Here is a 14,519-nt window from a genome sequence, read left to right as displayed (position 1 = left end):
AGCCCGCTAATCCTGATGCCACAGGGAACAGCATCGGAGAACAGGGCCTTGGTTGCTTTGGGTTTCATCCTAGATTCTAGTAGTTCTTGAAGCCAATCCATATTTTTCCAGTTTGGTGGAAGGAGACTAGGTTGTGTTCAGTTCCCCAGGCCATGAGGATGTGGTCTGCCAGAGCCCAAGATGCTAAGCAGGTGTCTGGGTCAGATGGGATCTGGTGTGAAGGGCTCCTGTCCTCTGGAAGGCCCAGCCTCACTCATCTCCAAAACCATTCCACAATGCTGGGATGTAGGTTTGAAACTGCAGGTATTGAGGTACCCACTCATTATCACAGATGCTAACAGGGTTATAGGGAGCTTTGGCCTATGGTATACATAGGTGGGTTGTAGTCCCACCTTCCCAGATCCCATGGGCTGGCAGCACAGAGGAAGGGTAGGGAAGGATGGCCACAGTCACATGCACAGGGTGACTGGCAGCTCCCTGCTGTGCATACTAATTACATTTTTAATCAGCCAGAAGGAGGCTGCAGCATCAATCTGCCATGCATGGCTCATGAATCACCCCGGAGCTGGCAGGAAGGTCCTGAGCTGATGACCGCAGCTCAGCTGTGAGGTGGCTCCTAGGGAGCCCCCTTGCCCTGGGTGTACCAGTCACCCTGCTGCCAGGCTTCCCCATGGCATCTACACAGACAGCACTTCACACTTGATTTTATTCCATGACACTGATTGCTGAAACACCCCCATTTCCTGGGCAGGGAAGGGCAGTGGGTGGCCTGGTAGAAGCGAGGCTGCCTGCCCAGGAGGACTGGGGCCCTCTCTGCTCAGGGAAGCATTGGCCAGCCTCAGCATTCCCTCCCCTGACCCCCAACCACACTGTATCCCTTCCAGTTCATTTAAAAACTGAGCTGCAAAAGTAAAATAAAATGAAAAAAATAAAAAATAAAACCAAACCCCTGAGTTGTTAAAAACCAAATTAAAAATCCCCTTTGGTGTCAAAAGGTCCTATTCCTAAAAGCCAGCAGGGTAGGGCAGGCACAGGCCTGGCTTGGGCTACCATTCAGTCCTCAGGCTCCTCATCAGACTCCTTCTCCAGGCCCAGGGAGCGCTCAGGCCCTGGTCGCTTCAGGATAGCACTGTACTTGAGGGCTGTGGCCTCTGCCTGCAGGACCACATCCACCAGGCTGAAGACGGTGATGACCTGTAGCAGACCAGGCACAGGGAGAGGGCAGGGGAGGTTAGGGCCTGCAATCAAAGCCCAGTTGACCTGAGGCTCACTAGTTTCCTGAGCCTCGTTGCCCTTCTGTAAATGGGGGTCACAGGGAGAAGCAATGGGCCAGACGGCACCGTGTAGGCACCTGGTATTCAGTGCACATTCACAAGTGTCAAGACATTGGGCTGGGCTGGGCCAGCCTTTGGAACAAGAGGGATATAAGGTCCACAGCTTTATCAGCTTCTCAAAGAGTTCTGAAGGTTATGTTCCGGGGAGAGAGACAGCTCCTGTCTCCGTCTCCAGTGGGTGTTCCCATATGAGAATCTGGAGTCTAAGTGCATGGCTTGGGCCTTAGCGTAAGGGCTTGGAACTCCCCTGGGGAGCCCACAGTGCAGGAGGGGAAATGAGGGGCAGATGGGGACCTGGGGCACATAGAGACAGGGGAGCTCAGGGACACAGTGGGGGGCTGACCTGCTGTGTTGGCTCCTCTTCAAGATCATCAGGTTCCCAGAGGAGAGTGAGCTCAGGCTTCTTCCCCACCTTCTGAAAGTGGTAAGATCGAAGGGCCAGTGCCTGGGGGTAGACACCAGAGCTTCAGGCCATGGGCTTCAGACGCTACCTCTGAACCTTCAATCTCCTGCTTTGGGGTGGCCCTCTGCCCTGGCGTATTTACGACTGGTTGGAGGGAACCCGCTGCCCTAATGTTGCTGCCTGCTTGGCCTGAGACATGGGCCACTCCTACCCAGCCAGCTTCAGGAGGCTCTCCTGCTCTATCCCCTTTATGAACTCCATGTCTCTTCCAGTGCAGGGCTCCACATTTCCCCAAGGGCTCTGTATGCAGGAGTTCAAAGCCAGGGGCAGGAGCCAGGTGACCACAGAGAAGCTAAAACAAAGCCCCCCGCTGACATTAAGGTAGGCAACCAAGAGAACTTTGAATAAACTGTCACCCAGGAAAGAACCCATGGCAGAACAGGCTTTTCTGTCTCTTCAGGGACACAATGTTCAGAGCAGTCCTGGCCATCCTCTGGCTTCTCCTCCCACATGTCTCTATGAAAACACCCCAGGCTCCACACCCTGCCATCTGGTTATGTTCTGAGTGCTTTGGTCTTTTCCCCTGACCCTTGACCTGAAGTCCTGTCCCAGGCAGGCCGACTTGGGTATCTGGGTAGGGTCTGTCAGACAAACTTAGGGTCAGGAGCCTGGACCCGCTATTGCCTCCTGCCAGTGAAGCCCAATGCTGAGGGAGGTGATTCTGTGGGCCCTACATAGCTCGTGGATGGGGACAGCAGGGATCTCAGCCTAGTCCTATCTTCTAAGCTTAGAAACTCCCACGGACTGTTCTGGGTCAGGGCACATGGGAGTCCCCAAGAAGAAAATAGGCAGGGAGCAGGCACTGAACAGAGTGTGCTAAGTGCTCTGGGGTTTACTTCGGTCTGCAGGCGCACACCTCCCACTCCTTGGGGCACACTCACGTTGCAGTAGATGCGCTTCTGCACCCCAAAGCGCAGCACCAGCACATCGAAGGCTTGGTTCAGGACACCCATCACCATGGCTTCAGACTCCAGGGGGCCACTCTCCTGCAGGGACAGTGATCTAGTCATGGCACCCTCCCTGGGAGGGCCTGCACTGCTTCTCCATGCAGGCTCCTGGTGAGTGCACACCTGGGGGGGGGCGGGGAGGGAGCAGGCTGGACACTCACCCTTACTAGAACAGCAAAGAAGAGGCCAATGCTGAGTTCCTGCACGCGCTTGGAAGCTATGCGGCGGTCATTGCAGTGGTCAGCTTGCTTTTGTAGGGCATCAGGCTTCACATCGGGCCGCTCACTGTAACCTGGGGAGAGGGTGATCAGGGTTGCTACTTTGGGGGCTGAGGAAGGTTGGGTCCTAGGTTTTCAGTAAGTCCCACTGCAGCTCCCATCATCTGGGTGGACTGTTCAAACGTAGGCTTCTCTGTCCCTTGGGACTTCCATGATCACAGTAATGTGGTCTCTGGTCACTTACTCTGAGAGTGGGTAACTCCTGACTGGCAAAGGCCTTCCCAGGCCAGTCATGTCCTTACCCAGAGCAGCAGCCAGGAGGCGGTGCACTATGACGTCAGCGAAGCGGCGGATGGGAGAGGTGAAGTGTGTGTAGAGGGGAACGTTGAGTGCATAGTGCCGGAACTGCGCCTGGTCCTGCAGCATCCCAGAGCAGAAGTAGAGTGCCATCTGGAGAGAGAGTGGGACTAAGCCTGGCTGGGCCTGGTGGGTGCTGAGACCCAGAGCCTGGCCCAGGCAGGGTTGGTACAGGCCTCCCTTATACGCTTTAGGCAGTTGATCAAAGCCAGTCAGGCTCTTGGGACCAGGGTCATTCTATCTAGGGGATCTCAGCAGCTGCCATAGAGGACAGTGGTGCTCAGACCCCTTTCCTGCTCAGGATACTACATGTTAGACATGTCCAGGGCTGCCAGGATTCTGTCCATGAGTGTAGTGCTTGGAATAGCCCAGAGATCTATGTCTCTGCTGGGTATGAGGTGTTGGGAGCCCTCAGGTGGCTCCTAGCCCTGTGGCACTAGCCACCTGGTCAGCTGCACAAGTGGTCCTCCTCCATAAGGTTCATGGCTGCTGAGTCCCTGCCAGGAATGATGCAGAGGGGGTACCTGGGGACTGATCCTCCTTAGGGTGGGTCTGGACTTCCACTCTGGGTCAGGATGTTGCAGAGAGGAAATCATGGCTACATTGGCCCAGGGCTGTGAACTGTCTACTGGAGACACAGCTGAAGCTGAGGATGTCACATGTTCCTGGCCAGCATGAGTAGGTGCCAAGCCACATGGGAGTGCAGCCCACAAGTAGCTCCTCAGCTTTTGTTGAGCCAACCCCATCCCCTCTGGCCCTGATCTCTGATCAGTTGATGGCCACACCTGTCCACTGGTTCCACAGTGCTCCAGCAAATGTCAGCCACGAGAGGCAGTTTGTTAGCCTGCCAGCCTGTATCTGTTTGCTTCTAAACAACTACCTAAGGTGACACACAGGTTTATGAGACCTGGGTAAAAAAAAAGCCACCAAGCTGCTCTCAGCCTCAGTACAACCTAGACAAAATCTGGCCTGAGCCCTGCCACAGCCCTTGGAATCAGCAGCTGCTGCCTGGAAGGACGTTCACTCCCTTATAAGCTTCAGAGTGCCTGGTCAAATGGACAGCTTGCTGGTTACTCTGGTTACTCCATGTACATAGCCACAGAATTCAGGTACGGCCCTGAGTTATGTCTGGGACAAGTTGCTAGAGAAAGGGGGCATAGTCTTCACGGCATGTCTTGTTCATCTCTGTTCTCCGTGGTGGCTCAGTCCCTCAGAAAGGCTGCGGTGAGGAGGAAAAGGAGCCAGGCTCCTTCTAGCTCAGTGTAGCTATGTGTGGGCAGGGCAACAATAATGGCAGTGGCAGAGGCCCTCGGGCAGCTCTAGTGTCCCTTTCCAGCAGCTCTCTCGGGACAGGGCCACCCCCCTCACCGCTGTCGCCGTGCCTGTTCTGTCCTATCTCTGGGTCACTCCTTGCCCCTGGAGTCCTGGCTGGCAGAAGCATTCCACAGGGCACAACCCAAGGTCGTCTAGGCTTTTGGTGAGCACAGCAATGTACTCAGCCCCTCTGCTGTGGGCACTGCCTGGGGTCGGGGTGGGGAACAGGCACTGGAGATTGGGAGCAGGGAACAGGCGGCCAGGCCCACAGAGGCCCTGATAGCTCCATGCTAGTAAAGCCAAGAGTTATCAGGAAATAAATCAGCTGTGGCTGGCTGAGGCCACCTGACTCCCATGAACAGATTGAATCTGCCGAGAGTGACTGACCCTTGAAAAATGGCCTGCCACTGCCCTGGCAGGTGCTGGGGCCCACAGCTGACCCCATTAGTACCCGTAACTCCCATCGACCTGCCAATCTACCGAGATGGTTCCCACCCCCAGGGTGCTTAGGCCCTGCAGGAACTGCAGTATAGCCTGGAGGGCTGTGACAGGCTGCTAGGAGCCAGTACATATGTCTACCTCATAGCTGTCACCTGCCTGAGGACATGGGCCCAAGCTCCTAGCAGACTGATTGTCCTAGCCAGGCTCTGCAGCTGTAGTAAAGGTGGAGGCCCCTTCTCTTGTCTGGAATTTCTGGCAGCCACGGATCAGAGATGCCCTTGAGGCTGCAGGATGCTTTTTTTGTTTGTTTGTTTTGTTTTGTTTTTCCGAGACAGGGTTTCCTCTGTATTGCTTTGGAGCTTGTCCTGGAACTAGCTCTATAGACCAGGCTGGCCTCGGAACTCACAGAGATTCACCTGCCTCTGCCTCCTGAATGCTGGGATTAAAGGCATGCCCCCCCCCATTCCTGGCTCTGAAGCACACTTTTGTAAACACACAGGAGTCTTTTGAAGCTCAGGGCCTGCCTATCTCAGGCGTGACTGCAGCTTCCCTTGCCTAACAGTGTTCCTCAGCTCCTCTCTATCCAGCAAGTCCCAGAGCAGAGCAAGCCAGTGGTGGGCTATGCATACATGGTGATTGCCAGTCATAGTTACAGGCACTCCTGGGATCAGGGACAGCTGTGGCCTCTCCTTACCTGCATGGGCCGGGAGTACATGTTGGTGAGCACCTCCTTCCGGGCCAGAGAGTACTTGTCATCTCCAAATGTTTTGGTCAGGCTTTTCTAGAAGTAAACCCCAGAAACCTGTATAAGATATGGTCAGGCTTGGGAAGAGGCTTGAGGCTTATCATCTGCTAACCATCTGATCCTAATTTTGGGGAGTGTGGAGAAGAGTTCCCAGGCTATGGGTCCAGCTTTGGAGTGATGACTACCTGCGGGGACATGAGCAGTGGTCCACAGCATGTGGCACATAATGGGCCTGAGATCTTCCATGCTTAGCTGGCAGGCCAACTCTCTTGACTAGAGGAACCCTCTACCCCTCCACCCCACCCTGATCTTGGAGTATGAGTGAGAGACCCTCTTTTGGTGGGATTAGCCAGGACACTGGCTCTGCAACTCCCTAAAGCTTAGCTCCAAGAAGGGGGCACTTGAAGCAACTTCCTCTAAGAAAGACTCCTTGTTTCCAGTCAACCCAACTCAGCAAGGACAAGTCCTTGCTATAGGACACGCCAGTAGCTACACCATGATACCACCCTTGCTTCAGAGTAGACAATTGAGCTTTCCCCTAGGTGGCGCCATCCTCCCCACTGCAGGGGAGACCTGGCTGAGCAGGGAGGGATTAGGAAGGACACAGAAGTCACCATGAGCCCAACTTCCAGGCTCTCATCTCTCTTCTCCAAGCAGGGCTTCCCATTACTTTCCCACCAGCACTCACATTGAGGGCCCCTGCAGAGCTGACATCCATGGGCAGTCCCATCTGGTCACAGAATTCCACCAGGTCACTGAGCATCTTTGATTGTGGTGGTGGGTGCCGGCGCAACAAGGCCTGCTCCGGGAAGGTGCGGAATATCTTGTGGGCCACTGCCATGTTGGCCAGGAGCATGAACTCCTCTACAAGCCTGTGGGGGAAGGGGTATTTACTAGAGGAATCCTGGAGGCAGGTGACACTGCCCTATCCCAAGATCCCTGCTTAGCTAGTTCTCTTACACCTTAGTTCTCAGTGTAAGAGCCTTCCTATGACCTGATCAAACTTGTTCCTTCTAGCTCTTTCTCTTTCATCTCCATGCTCAGTTCTCCCAGAGTCAACCTGTCAATAGTGATTCTTCCTTGGGTCTATGAATGTGTGTGTGGTCTTGCTAAATGGGAAACAGTGTCCCACTGACAGGCAGATGCTCTCAGGCCTTTCCTGGTCCAGAGATGGTATACAGCAAAGGTCTCTGGTGGAAAGGGTGGTTGAGCTTCCTCTAGGGCTCACTGGCAAGAAAAGCTATCATTCTAATTTTCCTTCACTTCAGTGTAACTAGAATTACTGAATTAGGATAAGACTCTAAATAGGAAGATAGACACATGTCAAGGCACTTGTGGGGAGAAGCAGGGACTGATGGAAGATGGAGGGAGTGCGCCAGGATCAGGAAGCCAGGCAAAGCAGGAGTTAGCATCGATCAGCCCTGAGGTCAGTCACCTATATCCCAATCCTGGGCAGGTCACACGGTGTTCTCCCCTGACTGCTGGGGCTCAGACAAGTGGACCGAACACAAAGCCTTTCAGGAAGGAAGTATGCACCCTACTGCAGTTAGGATGCTGTGTGGACAAAGCTTGCCACCGAGGAGGCAGGGGCCATTAGAGACAGTGTTTAGCTTAGAGGAGACTCCCCAAGGCTGCATATCAAGACTGGGGCTTCTCCTTCAGAGGGAACTGTGTGGGCTTGGCAGTGTCTGGGGAAGCCTGGGATAAATTTCTCTATTAGAGGTTGAGTAGTATTGCTTGGTCAGACCTGTCATCTAGATAAGCTCTTAGAAGGAAAGTCAAACATGGCGAGGGAGAATCATGCCTATGCCAAGACTATGAAGAATCTTGCCTCTGCTCTGCCAAGGTGCCTCCTCAGACAGTTTTCTCTATAGCAAGGGCCATGTAAGTACCTCAGCCATGGAGGCCCAACCAGGTGGGTCCTGGGCCTGCTTGGCTCCTGTCACAGGTGCCTGGGCACACCTCTGTCACGGGGACCTTGGCTGACTCTTTCACTATTCAGGAGACCTGGCTCAAGAAGAAAAGGCTTTGTGTTGCTCACTGGTTTGTTGCCGGAGCTTTTTAGGCACTTAACCACTTCCCAGGACCCAATCTGTCCCTGTGTTTAGTGGTGCCTGCCAATCACCATCACTGACCACCAAGTCTCTTGAGACACAGTTTGAATATTGGTTCTGCCACACTCTTGTTGTGGGACTCTCAATGAATCACAGATCTCTCCCAATCTTCCCAAAGTAAGACAGGGTTAATATCTGATCATAGGCAGGGTTGCTACAAAGGCAGAGAGAGGGAACATGTGTTCTGGGTCAGACACAGGCAGGAATATCAAATGCCCAAGACACAGTGGTACTTTCTTTTCTTCCTACCACCACACAAATGACTAACAATCTGACAATCCTCTCCCTGCCTCAGCCTCCAGAGTGCTGGGATGCTGTCTATTCCTGCTCAGGTTGTTATCCAAACATTCCATGTTTATGAATTTGTCTACTCAATAGGCATTCCTATGGGTGGAGGCAGGCATGTGTCCAGACCTTTTCTCTTCATGCAGTTCCAGAATCCTGTGGACCTGAGCACCTGGTCTGTTCTTGTAAACTCAGGGCTGAGCCAGGATTGCAGTTTATATGTGAAGCCAGCAGATGGCAGTAGGGCCCCATACCAGGGCTGTGAGGACAAGGCAGGCAGACAGACAGGATAAGAAGCAGGACTGGGTTAGTGGCTCAGATGGGATCCTCCTTGCCCCAACCTACAGGTCAGAGAGTGTCTTGGGATGAGCCAGACTCCTGCTCCACACAGGAGCTCTTCTACTTTGCTACTCATGAGCTCGTTCAGGGACAAGGACAAAAACACAGAGAAGGGATGGGTGGAAGAGGGGCCACCAGCAGACGCCAGGCAAGCTGCTTAACCCTACTACGTATCTTCCCTGGACATCTGCACAATACCGGAGGCCTTGAGAAAAGAAGTGCATAGCTAACCCTGGTCACAGTCTTGCGTGGCTCTGGATACATAGGCTGGCCTTGTTTAGGTGCCTTGGTACCTGTGGATTCCATTTCCATCAGCAGCCCTTATCCATCTACCCATCCTCTCTTTCTCCATACATCTGTCTTCCCCTTACTCCCTCCCTCCGAGTAAGACATCAGCCTGTGAACCCTGAACAATCATTTAACAAGATCAAAGCATAAACCCAAACACTATCACCAAACAGGAGGATGGCACAGCACTAAGTCCCCACACTCTGGTACTAATACAGCTCATTTCTGTGACAGGGTGGCTGTGGGGACCACTTCCCCACACCTTGCCCTTAAAATCCTCCCACAGCTGCCAGTGGAAGGGGCAAGGCCTGTATGAGTTCAGGGTTCCCTGTGGGGCCAGTCACCCCATGGAGAGGTGCACAGAGATTCTTTACTCTCACCCCTTAAAGGCACCTGTCATCTACCCCTGAGCAATTCTCATTGTGACCAGCAGAGGGTTCCCAGAATCTTCCATCCAGGTCATCGGACGTGGCAGGAGCCGCTTAGAACCTTCTGTGCCAGAACAGCCCCAGAGTTCACAAATTGTGGCTCGGTGGCCCAATGTCCAGGGGTCCCCCGAGTGGCAGTGGCTGTTTATTTCTTAGTCAAATCCTCTAGGCTGAGGGTTCTGTGCAAAGAGGGTGCCATGCTGGCCTCTGACAAGTGAGCTTGTCAATCTGATCTATTCTCTTTGGTGGGGAAGGGGTGATGTCACATCATAAGCTTGCAGCCTGTGCTATCCCAGGGTAAATGAACCAGGCTGGAGTACATTAGGACATGGGACCGGGAAAGTGGCTGAGGGCTGTCTGTGTTGCCATGGCTTAGACTCTTCTTCTGGTCTGGGCACCTGCCTTCAGTCTTAGGACACCTCCTCCCCCAGTGACATCGCACAGGCATGAGATCACTCAGCTCCGCTGGGGATGGGGAGCTGGAGCCCAGCAACTGCCTGACAACTGCTCTAAATAGGGGCTCTGAATGGCTGCCAGCCAGGATCACCTTCCAAAACAGCAAGCCAAGCCCTCAGAGATGGGGCCTCAGTCCCAGGCCTGGCATCTGCTGAGCATCTGGAGCCTTGAGCCACTACGGCCCCACAACTCTGGAGGTCTTGGGTGGGATTGTGCTGGGACAGAAAGCAGTCAGCCAGGACATCAGGGTGAAAGCTAGCAGTCCTCACTCACAGCATCCCATAACCTGTCCTCAGGACTTGCAAGGCCTGGTGAGAGACGGGGCAGGTCTCATGTCAAGGAACAGCTGCGCCAGGATTTCATCTCATAGCAAGCAACAAACAACCTACATATAAGTACACGTCCCAGATGCACATTCCATATCATAGAAAAGGTAACTTCACCCAGAACTGCACTAATACCACTTAAAGAGGAAGGGGCAGATGCAAGTGCACGCGAGATGCCAAGGCTTCAGGGCTTGCTTTGTTCGTTTTTGTTCTTTGTTTCTTCACCTTAGGAAGTGAGTATGTTCAGCACAGCTAGAGAGGGAGGGAGAGGGGGGGAGAGAGAGAGAGAGAGAGAGAGAGAGAGAGAGAAAGAGGGAGGGAGGGAGGAAGGGAGGGAGAGAGAAAGAGAGAGCGAGCTGCTGGAGGTAGCACCCCATCATCTGAGGACCTGAACTTGGACATGTTTGTTTGTGTCCTAAACGTGCTTATTATTTGGGGTTTACTAATAAAATTTTGTTTGCTTGTTTTGAGATAGAGTCTTCTCTAGATGGCTCAGGCTGGCTTGAAATTTGTAATCCTCCTGCCTCAGCCTCCTGAAGACTGTGATCATCAGTGTGATTATCCTTGCCTGACAGAGATGAGAGAGTGGTTAGGCGAGAAGCATGCCTCTAGGAAGGTAGGCATGCCGATCAAGCAGAGATGCAGGGTATTGAGTTCCTGGCCTTAAACACACTATGGTAATGTGAACCCTGACTTAGACCTTGTTCCTCTTGTCTGGCACCTTTTCCCTGGAGCAACAGAGTATTAAGACTGTGTCCAGCGTCCTAGCTCTAGGACTCCTTGGGTGGATTTACAGAAGCTTCTCTGGCTCTTCCACCGGTGTCATCCATCACCTTTGTCCCAGTTTTCTTTCATGGTCTGCTGCTCTGTTGCCTTCACACCACAACAAACTGCGCCCCTCTTCTCCCCCGCCCCACCCTAGCCCACTCAAGCTCTGAGGACCTTTTGGCTTCTGTCCTTTTGAATCTCTGTTCCCACAGCCCAGACTCCAGGTGTGCCAAGGCCACTCTCCTCTCACCTCTTCTCTTTAGCTATCAGTCAGTCTGGAGGATGGCTTAAGGACCTTGCTCTTAGCATCCTCCTGGTCCTCATCATAGCACCTGGTCTTCAGGGCTGTGATGGCCTCCCGGTCCTGGGTTATAGCCTGTGGTGCATGCTCTAGTCTCAGGGTGGATGTTCAACAACCTGCACAGAGTGAAGGACTCCCAGGACAAATCACAACTGGCTCCAGCTCAGGAGGTAGGACTGCCGGGTCCTTATTACCAGTGCCCTTTCTGTGTAGTCCCCAGGTGCTTCTGACTCCAGATAGTCCCTGCCAGGCATGTTGATAACCTGGAGCCACCAAGTCTCCTGATCGTCCCTCCACACCTCTACCCCATCTACTGAGCACCACTCTCCTAATAAATAGCAGCAGAGTTACTTACAACCGCAATGGCCGGCAGGCCTCAGCCCGCGGGATCTCTTTTTCACCTTTTCTAGCTGTGGCCTCGCTCTATCCTGGGTGCCACTTCTATGGCCTGAGGATACCCTTCTCTTTCTGGGTGGGAGGAGCAATGTGCAAATAGGGAAATGACCTGCTCCAACTCCTACACTGCCTAAGCAGCAGTCTGCTCTTGGGGCCAGCTGCCTTGGTGGCAACCAGAATGCCTCCGTGCTTCCCTAGGATGCTCCCACAGGGAGGTGTGCTCACAGGCAGGATTAATTCCAAGGGTTGTCAAGGAACCAAGAGTGAAACATCAAAAGCTCCAGGGGGGATAAGGAATTGAGGAGAGAGGCCTGGACCCTAGCTGGAGCTGGAAGCTGAAAGGCTGCTGAACAAGGGAGATATTTCACATGAGGGGGTGGTGATGGTTGGAGGTGGGGGAGGGAAGCTGGGACCAGCTGGGATGAGGGCTGAGGAGCTCAGGCTGCTAGACAGTGGTCAAAGCAGCAATGGCGCAGCTTAGGGCAGTGAGCCAGGTGCGCAAGGGGTGTGCACTGGCCCGCAGGACGCCAGAGCAAAGGGAAGGTGTAGAGGGGAGAGGCAGAAGGATGCAGATGAGCTGCAGCAGGCGGTGCATGGGGAGATGCTGCAGAGGCAAAGGAAAGGGCCCCTTGGGCTGGTAAGTAGCTGTTAGGAAGAGAGAACCCTTGCTCAGTCTCACAGCCAGTCAGAGACAGAGAAGCAAGATGCTACATTCCCCAGACTCCTTGTCCAGCACTGTGCCAGAGGGTGGCCCCAGAGCACTGCCAAGCCCATGGGTCAGTGGGGAGAATCAAGTACCATATCTGCTAGAAACAGCTGCCTCCCCGTGGCCTGAGGACAGTGAGAGGCTGGCACTAGCCTTGGGTCTCTCTCTCCTCAGGCATCGAGGTGGTGCTGAGGGCAGGCCCTGTCCAGACCCAGCCTCTCGCCCGGGCCTTGCTTTTGCATTATCTATCCCTCTGCACCTGGCCTCTCAATGCTGCCTGGTGAGGGAGGTGAGGATCTATGAGTTGTTCTACCCTCAGATCCAGTTACCTGCTAACCTCAAAAAGAAACTCACCTCCTCCCACTTCATACCCAGAACACTTGCAAAGTGGCTTCAGAAGTGATCTGGAGCCCAGCTGGGACTGACCTACGAGGCTAGAGCGGAGGGGCTGGCTGTTGCCGAAACCTAACCCTGCACCCATTTTCACAGATGTAAACCAAGAGTGAGTCAGGAAATGCCTCTCTGCCCCTAGCCACCAGGGCACTCATCAGAACCCTGTGGGAACCTCATGCTCATGGAATTAGGCCACTCACAGAGATTGTTCAATTAGCTCTTGGTGAAAACTGCTAACTTGGAAATTTGATAAGAATTGCTCCCAGCCAGTTTCAAATTCATTTCTCCTGAAAACCAAATTTGCCCCACATGGGCACATCCTCACTGTGAGCTAAAGAGCCCTTGGGCTCCTCAGTAGCTGTGATGGCACTGCTGGGCCTCACAGGAGCTGTGTGCTGGAGCATGGCCCCTTCTCCACAGCTAGGCAGCCCAAGGTGGGGAGGCTGCAGCCCCTCTCACAGGAGACCTGCTGCTCTCTCAGCAGCCCCAAATTGAGTGTAGTGTGGTGGAAAACTGCAAGGGAGTGTGGGGGGGGGTGATGGGAAGTCAGTGGTCCGGTCAGCACTAAAGTGAGGGCCGCTGGGGGTGGGGAAATTTAGAGGTCTTGCATGCAGTTCCCTTTGAGGCCAGGCCAGGGTGGAGCTGGTGGCTAGGGAGCTGGAAAGTAGAGGCCTGGGGGGGGGGGTAGAGGGGGCAGTAGCTGAAGTCTAAGCAGCAGGGGGATGGGGAGGGGCCCCTGAGGAAAAGCAGCAGCAGACTAACAAGGCACCCACCATGGCTGGACCACAGGGCCACCCCACGTCATAGCTAGAGCCTCTCACTGACCCCTTTCCTCCTGGGCTCCCTACAACCTGCTCAATGTTTTGGACGTTCTCTTGAAACCACAGGGAAATGAATGGGGCCTAGTTCACAGGCATGGAAAACCCCAGAGGACCAGGCCTCTGGAGCCAGACATAACAGGGCTTGTGGGTGAGGCTGGAGCCAGGTTTTCTAGTCTGTAGGGCTGAATCTACTCCAGGCCGTTCTATAGGTTCAGCAGGCGGAGCCCTGCTGCAGTGAGACACGTTTGAGCCATGTTTTTCTAGCTCATAAGGAAGTCTCCAGAGGCTAGACTTCCAAGTGCAGCCCTCTGGTTCTGCCAAAGGGAGGCCCAGTGGCTGCGGTAGGGAGGGGGAAGGGATTGCTCCCAGCCGGTTGACAGCACTGAAAAGCCTTTGTCAGCATAAAGCTAGCCACGAAGCCTTGCTCTTCCCAAGGTTCAGCTCTGTGCACAGAAGCACGGGGCAGGCCTGCACGTGGGCAGCAGCCCTGGCCCCTAAGCAGAACCAGGAGGCAGTTTGTGCCGTGTGGCCTTGAAGCAAGGGGTAATTGGGCCTCACTGGCTCTGTTACGATGTTGACACACACTCTTTCTCTAGTTCCACTGGAGCTGGACCCACTGGCTAGAGGAGGTGTGGCCAAGGCACACAGAAGCATACCACCTCAAGGAGCCACTGCCTGCCCACAACAGCTCTGTGGCCCTGCTCAGACTCCTAGCCAAGACCAGGGCTCTCCTCTCACGCCCAAGTAGAGGAGGCTGGCTCTGTAGAGCTGCACCAAGAACAAAGCTTGGACAAGCTCAGGGGAACCAACTGGGTCACCCCTGACCTGACTTTGGGAGGGATCAACTTCAGTTCTAGAATTTGGGTGCTATGATGTCCAAGGGAGAAGAGTGTTTTAAAATACAAGATTCTCTCATATACATACACACACAACTACAAAGGGCAGCTAGATAGGCTAGAGAGGAGCCAGGTACTCCTGAGAACTCAGGCTGTTCGGCTTTATTGAAAAAGTGTTTTGCTTGCCTGGGCTGCTGGGGAGCAGGCCCCATTTTCCAAGCCCCCCCCCCAGAGTGACAAAGC

The 14,519-nt window shown here is 54.0% G+C and overlaps 1 protein-coding gene across 5 annotated transcripts in view; it reads right to left on the bottom strand.

The window, feature by feature from the left end:
- Positions 1 to 689: 689 nt before the first annotated feature.
- Dis3l2 (DIS3 like 3'-5' exoribonuclease 2) overlaps positions 690 to 14,519 on the bottom strand; it is a 309,815-nt gene continuing 295,985 nt past the window's right edge. For all 5 annotated transcript variants that reach the window (XM_051190714.1, XM_051190718.1, XM_051190717.1 and 2 more), the window contains 7 exons: positions 6,508 to 6,691; positions 5,769 to 5,855; positions 3,265 to 3,412; positions 2,906 to 3,036; positions 2,679 to 2,783; positions 1,678 to 1,779; positions 690 to 1,194 (listed from right to left, as the gene is read on the bottom strand). In XM_051190714.1, coding sequence (XP_051046671.1) covers positions 1,054 to 1,194; positions 1,678 to 1,779; positions 2,679 to 2,783; positions 2,906 to 3,036; positions 3,265 to 3,412; positions 5,769 to 5,855; positions 6,508 to 6,691 — 898 coding nt within the window. In that variant the 3' untranslated portion in view covers positions 690 to 1,053. The remainder of the gene's footprint in view (positions 1,195 to 1,677; positions 1,780 to 2,678; positions 2,784 to 2,905; positions 3,037 to 3,264; positions 3,413 to 5,768; positions 5,856 to 6,507; positions 6,692 to 14,519) is intronic.

This window comes from Phodopus roborovskii, unplaced genomic scaffold (genome assembly GCF_943737965.1).
Source record: "Phodopus roborovskii unplaced genomic scaffold, PHOROB, whole genome shotgun sequence".
NCBI classification, from domain to species: Eukaryota; Metazoa; Chordata; class Mammalia; order Rodentia; family Cricetidae; genus Phodopus; species Phodopus roborovskii.
This window is presented reverse-complemented; position numbering and strand designations above follow the sequence as displayed.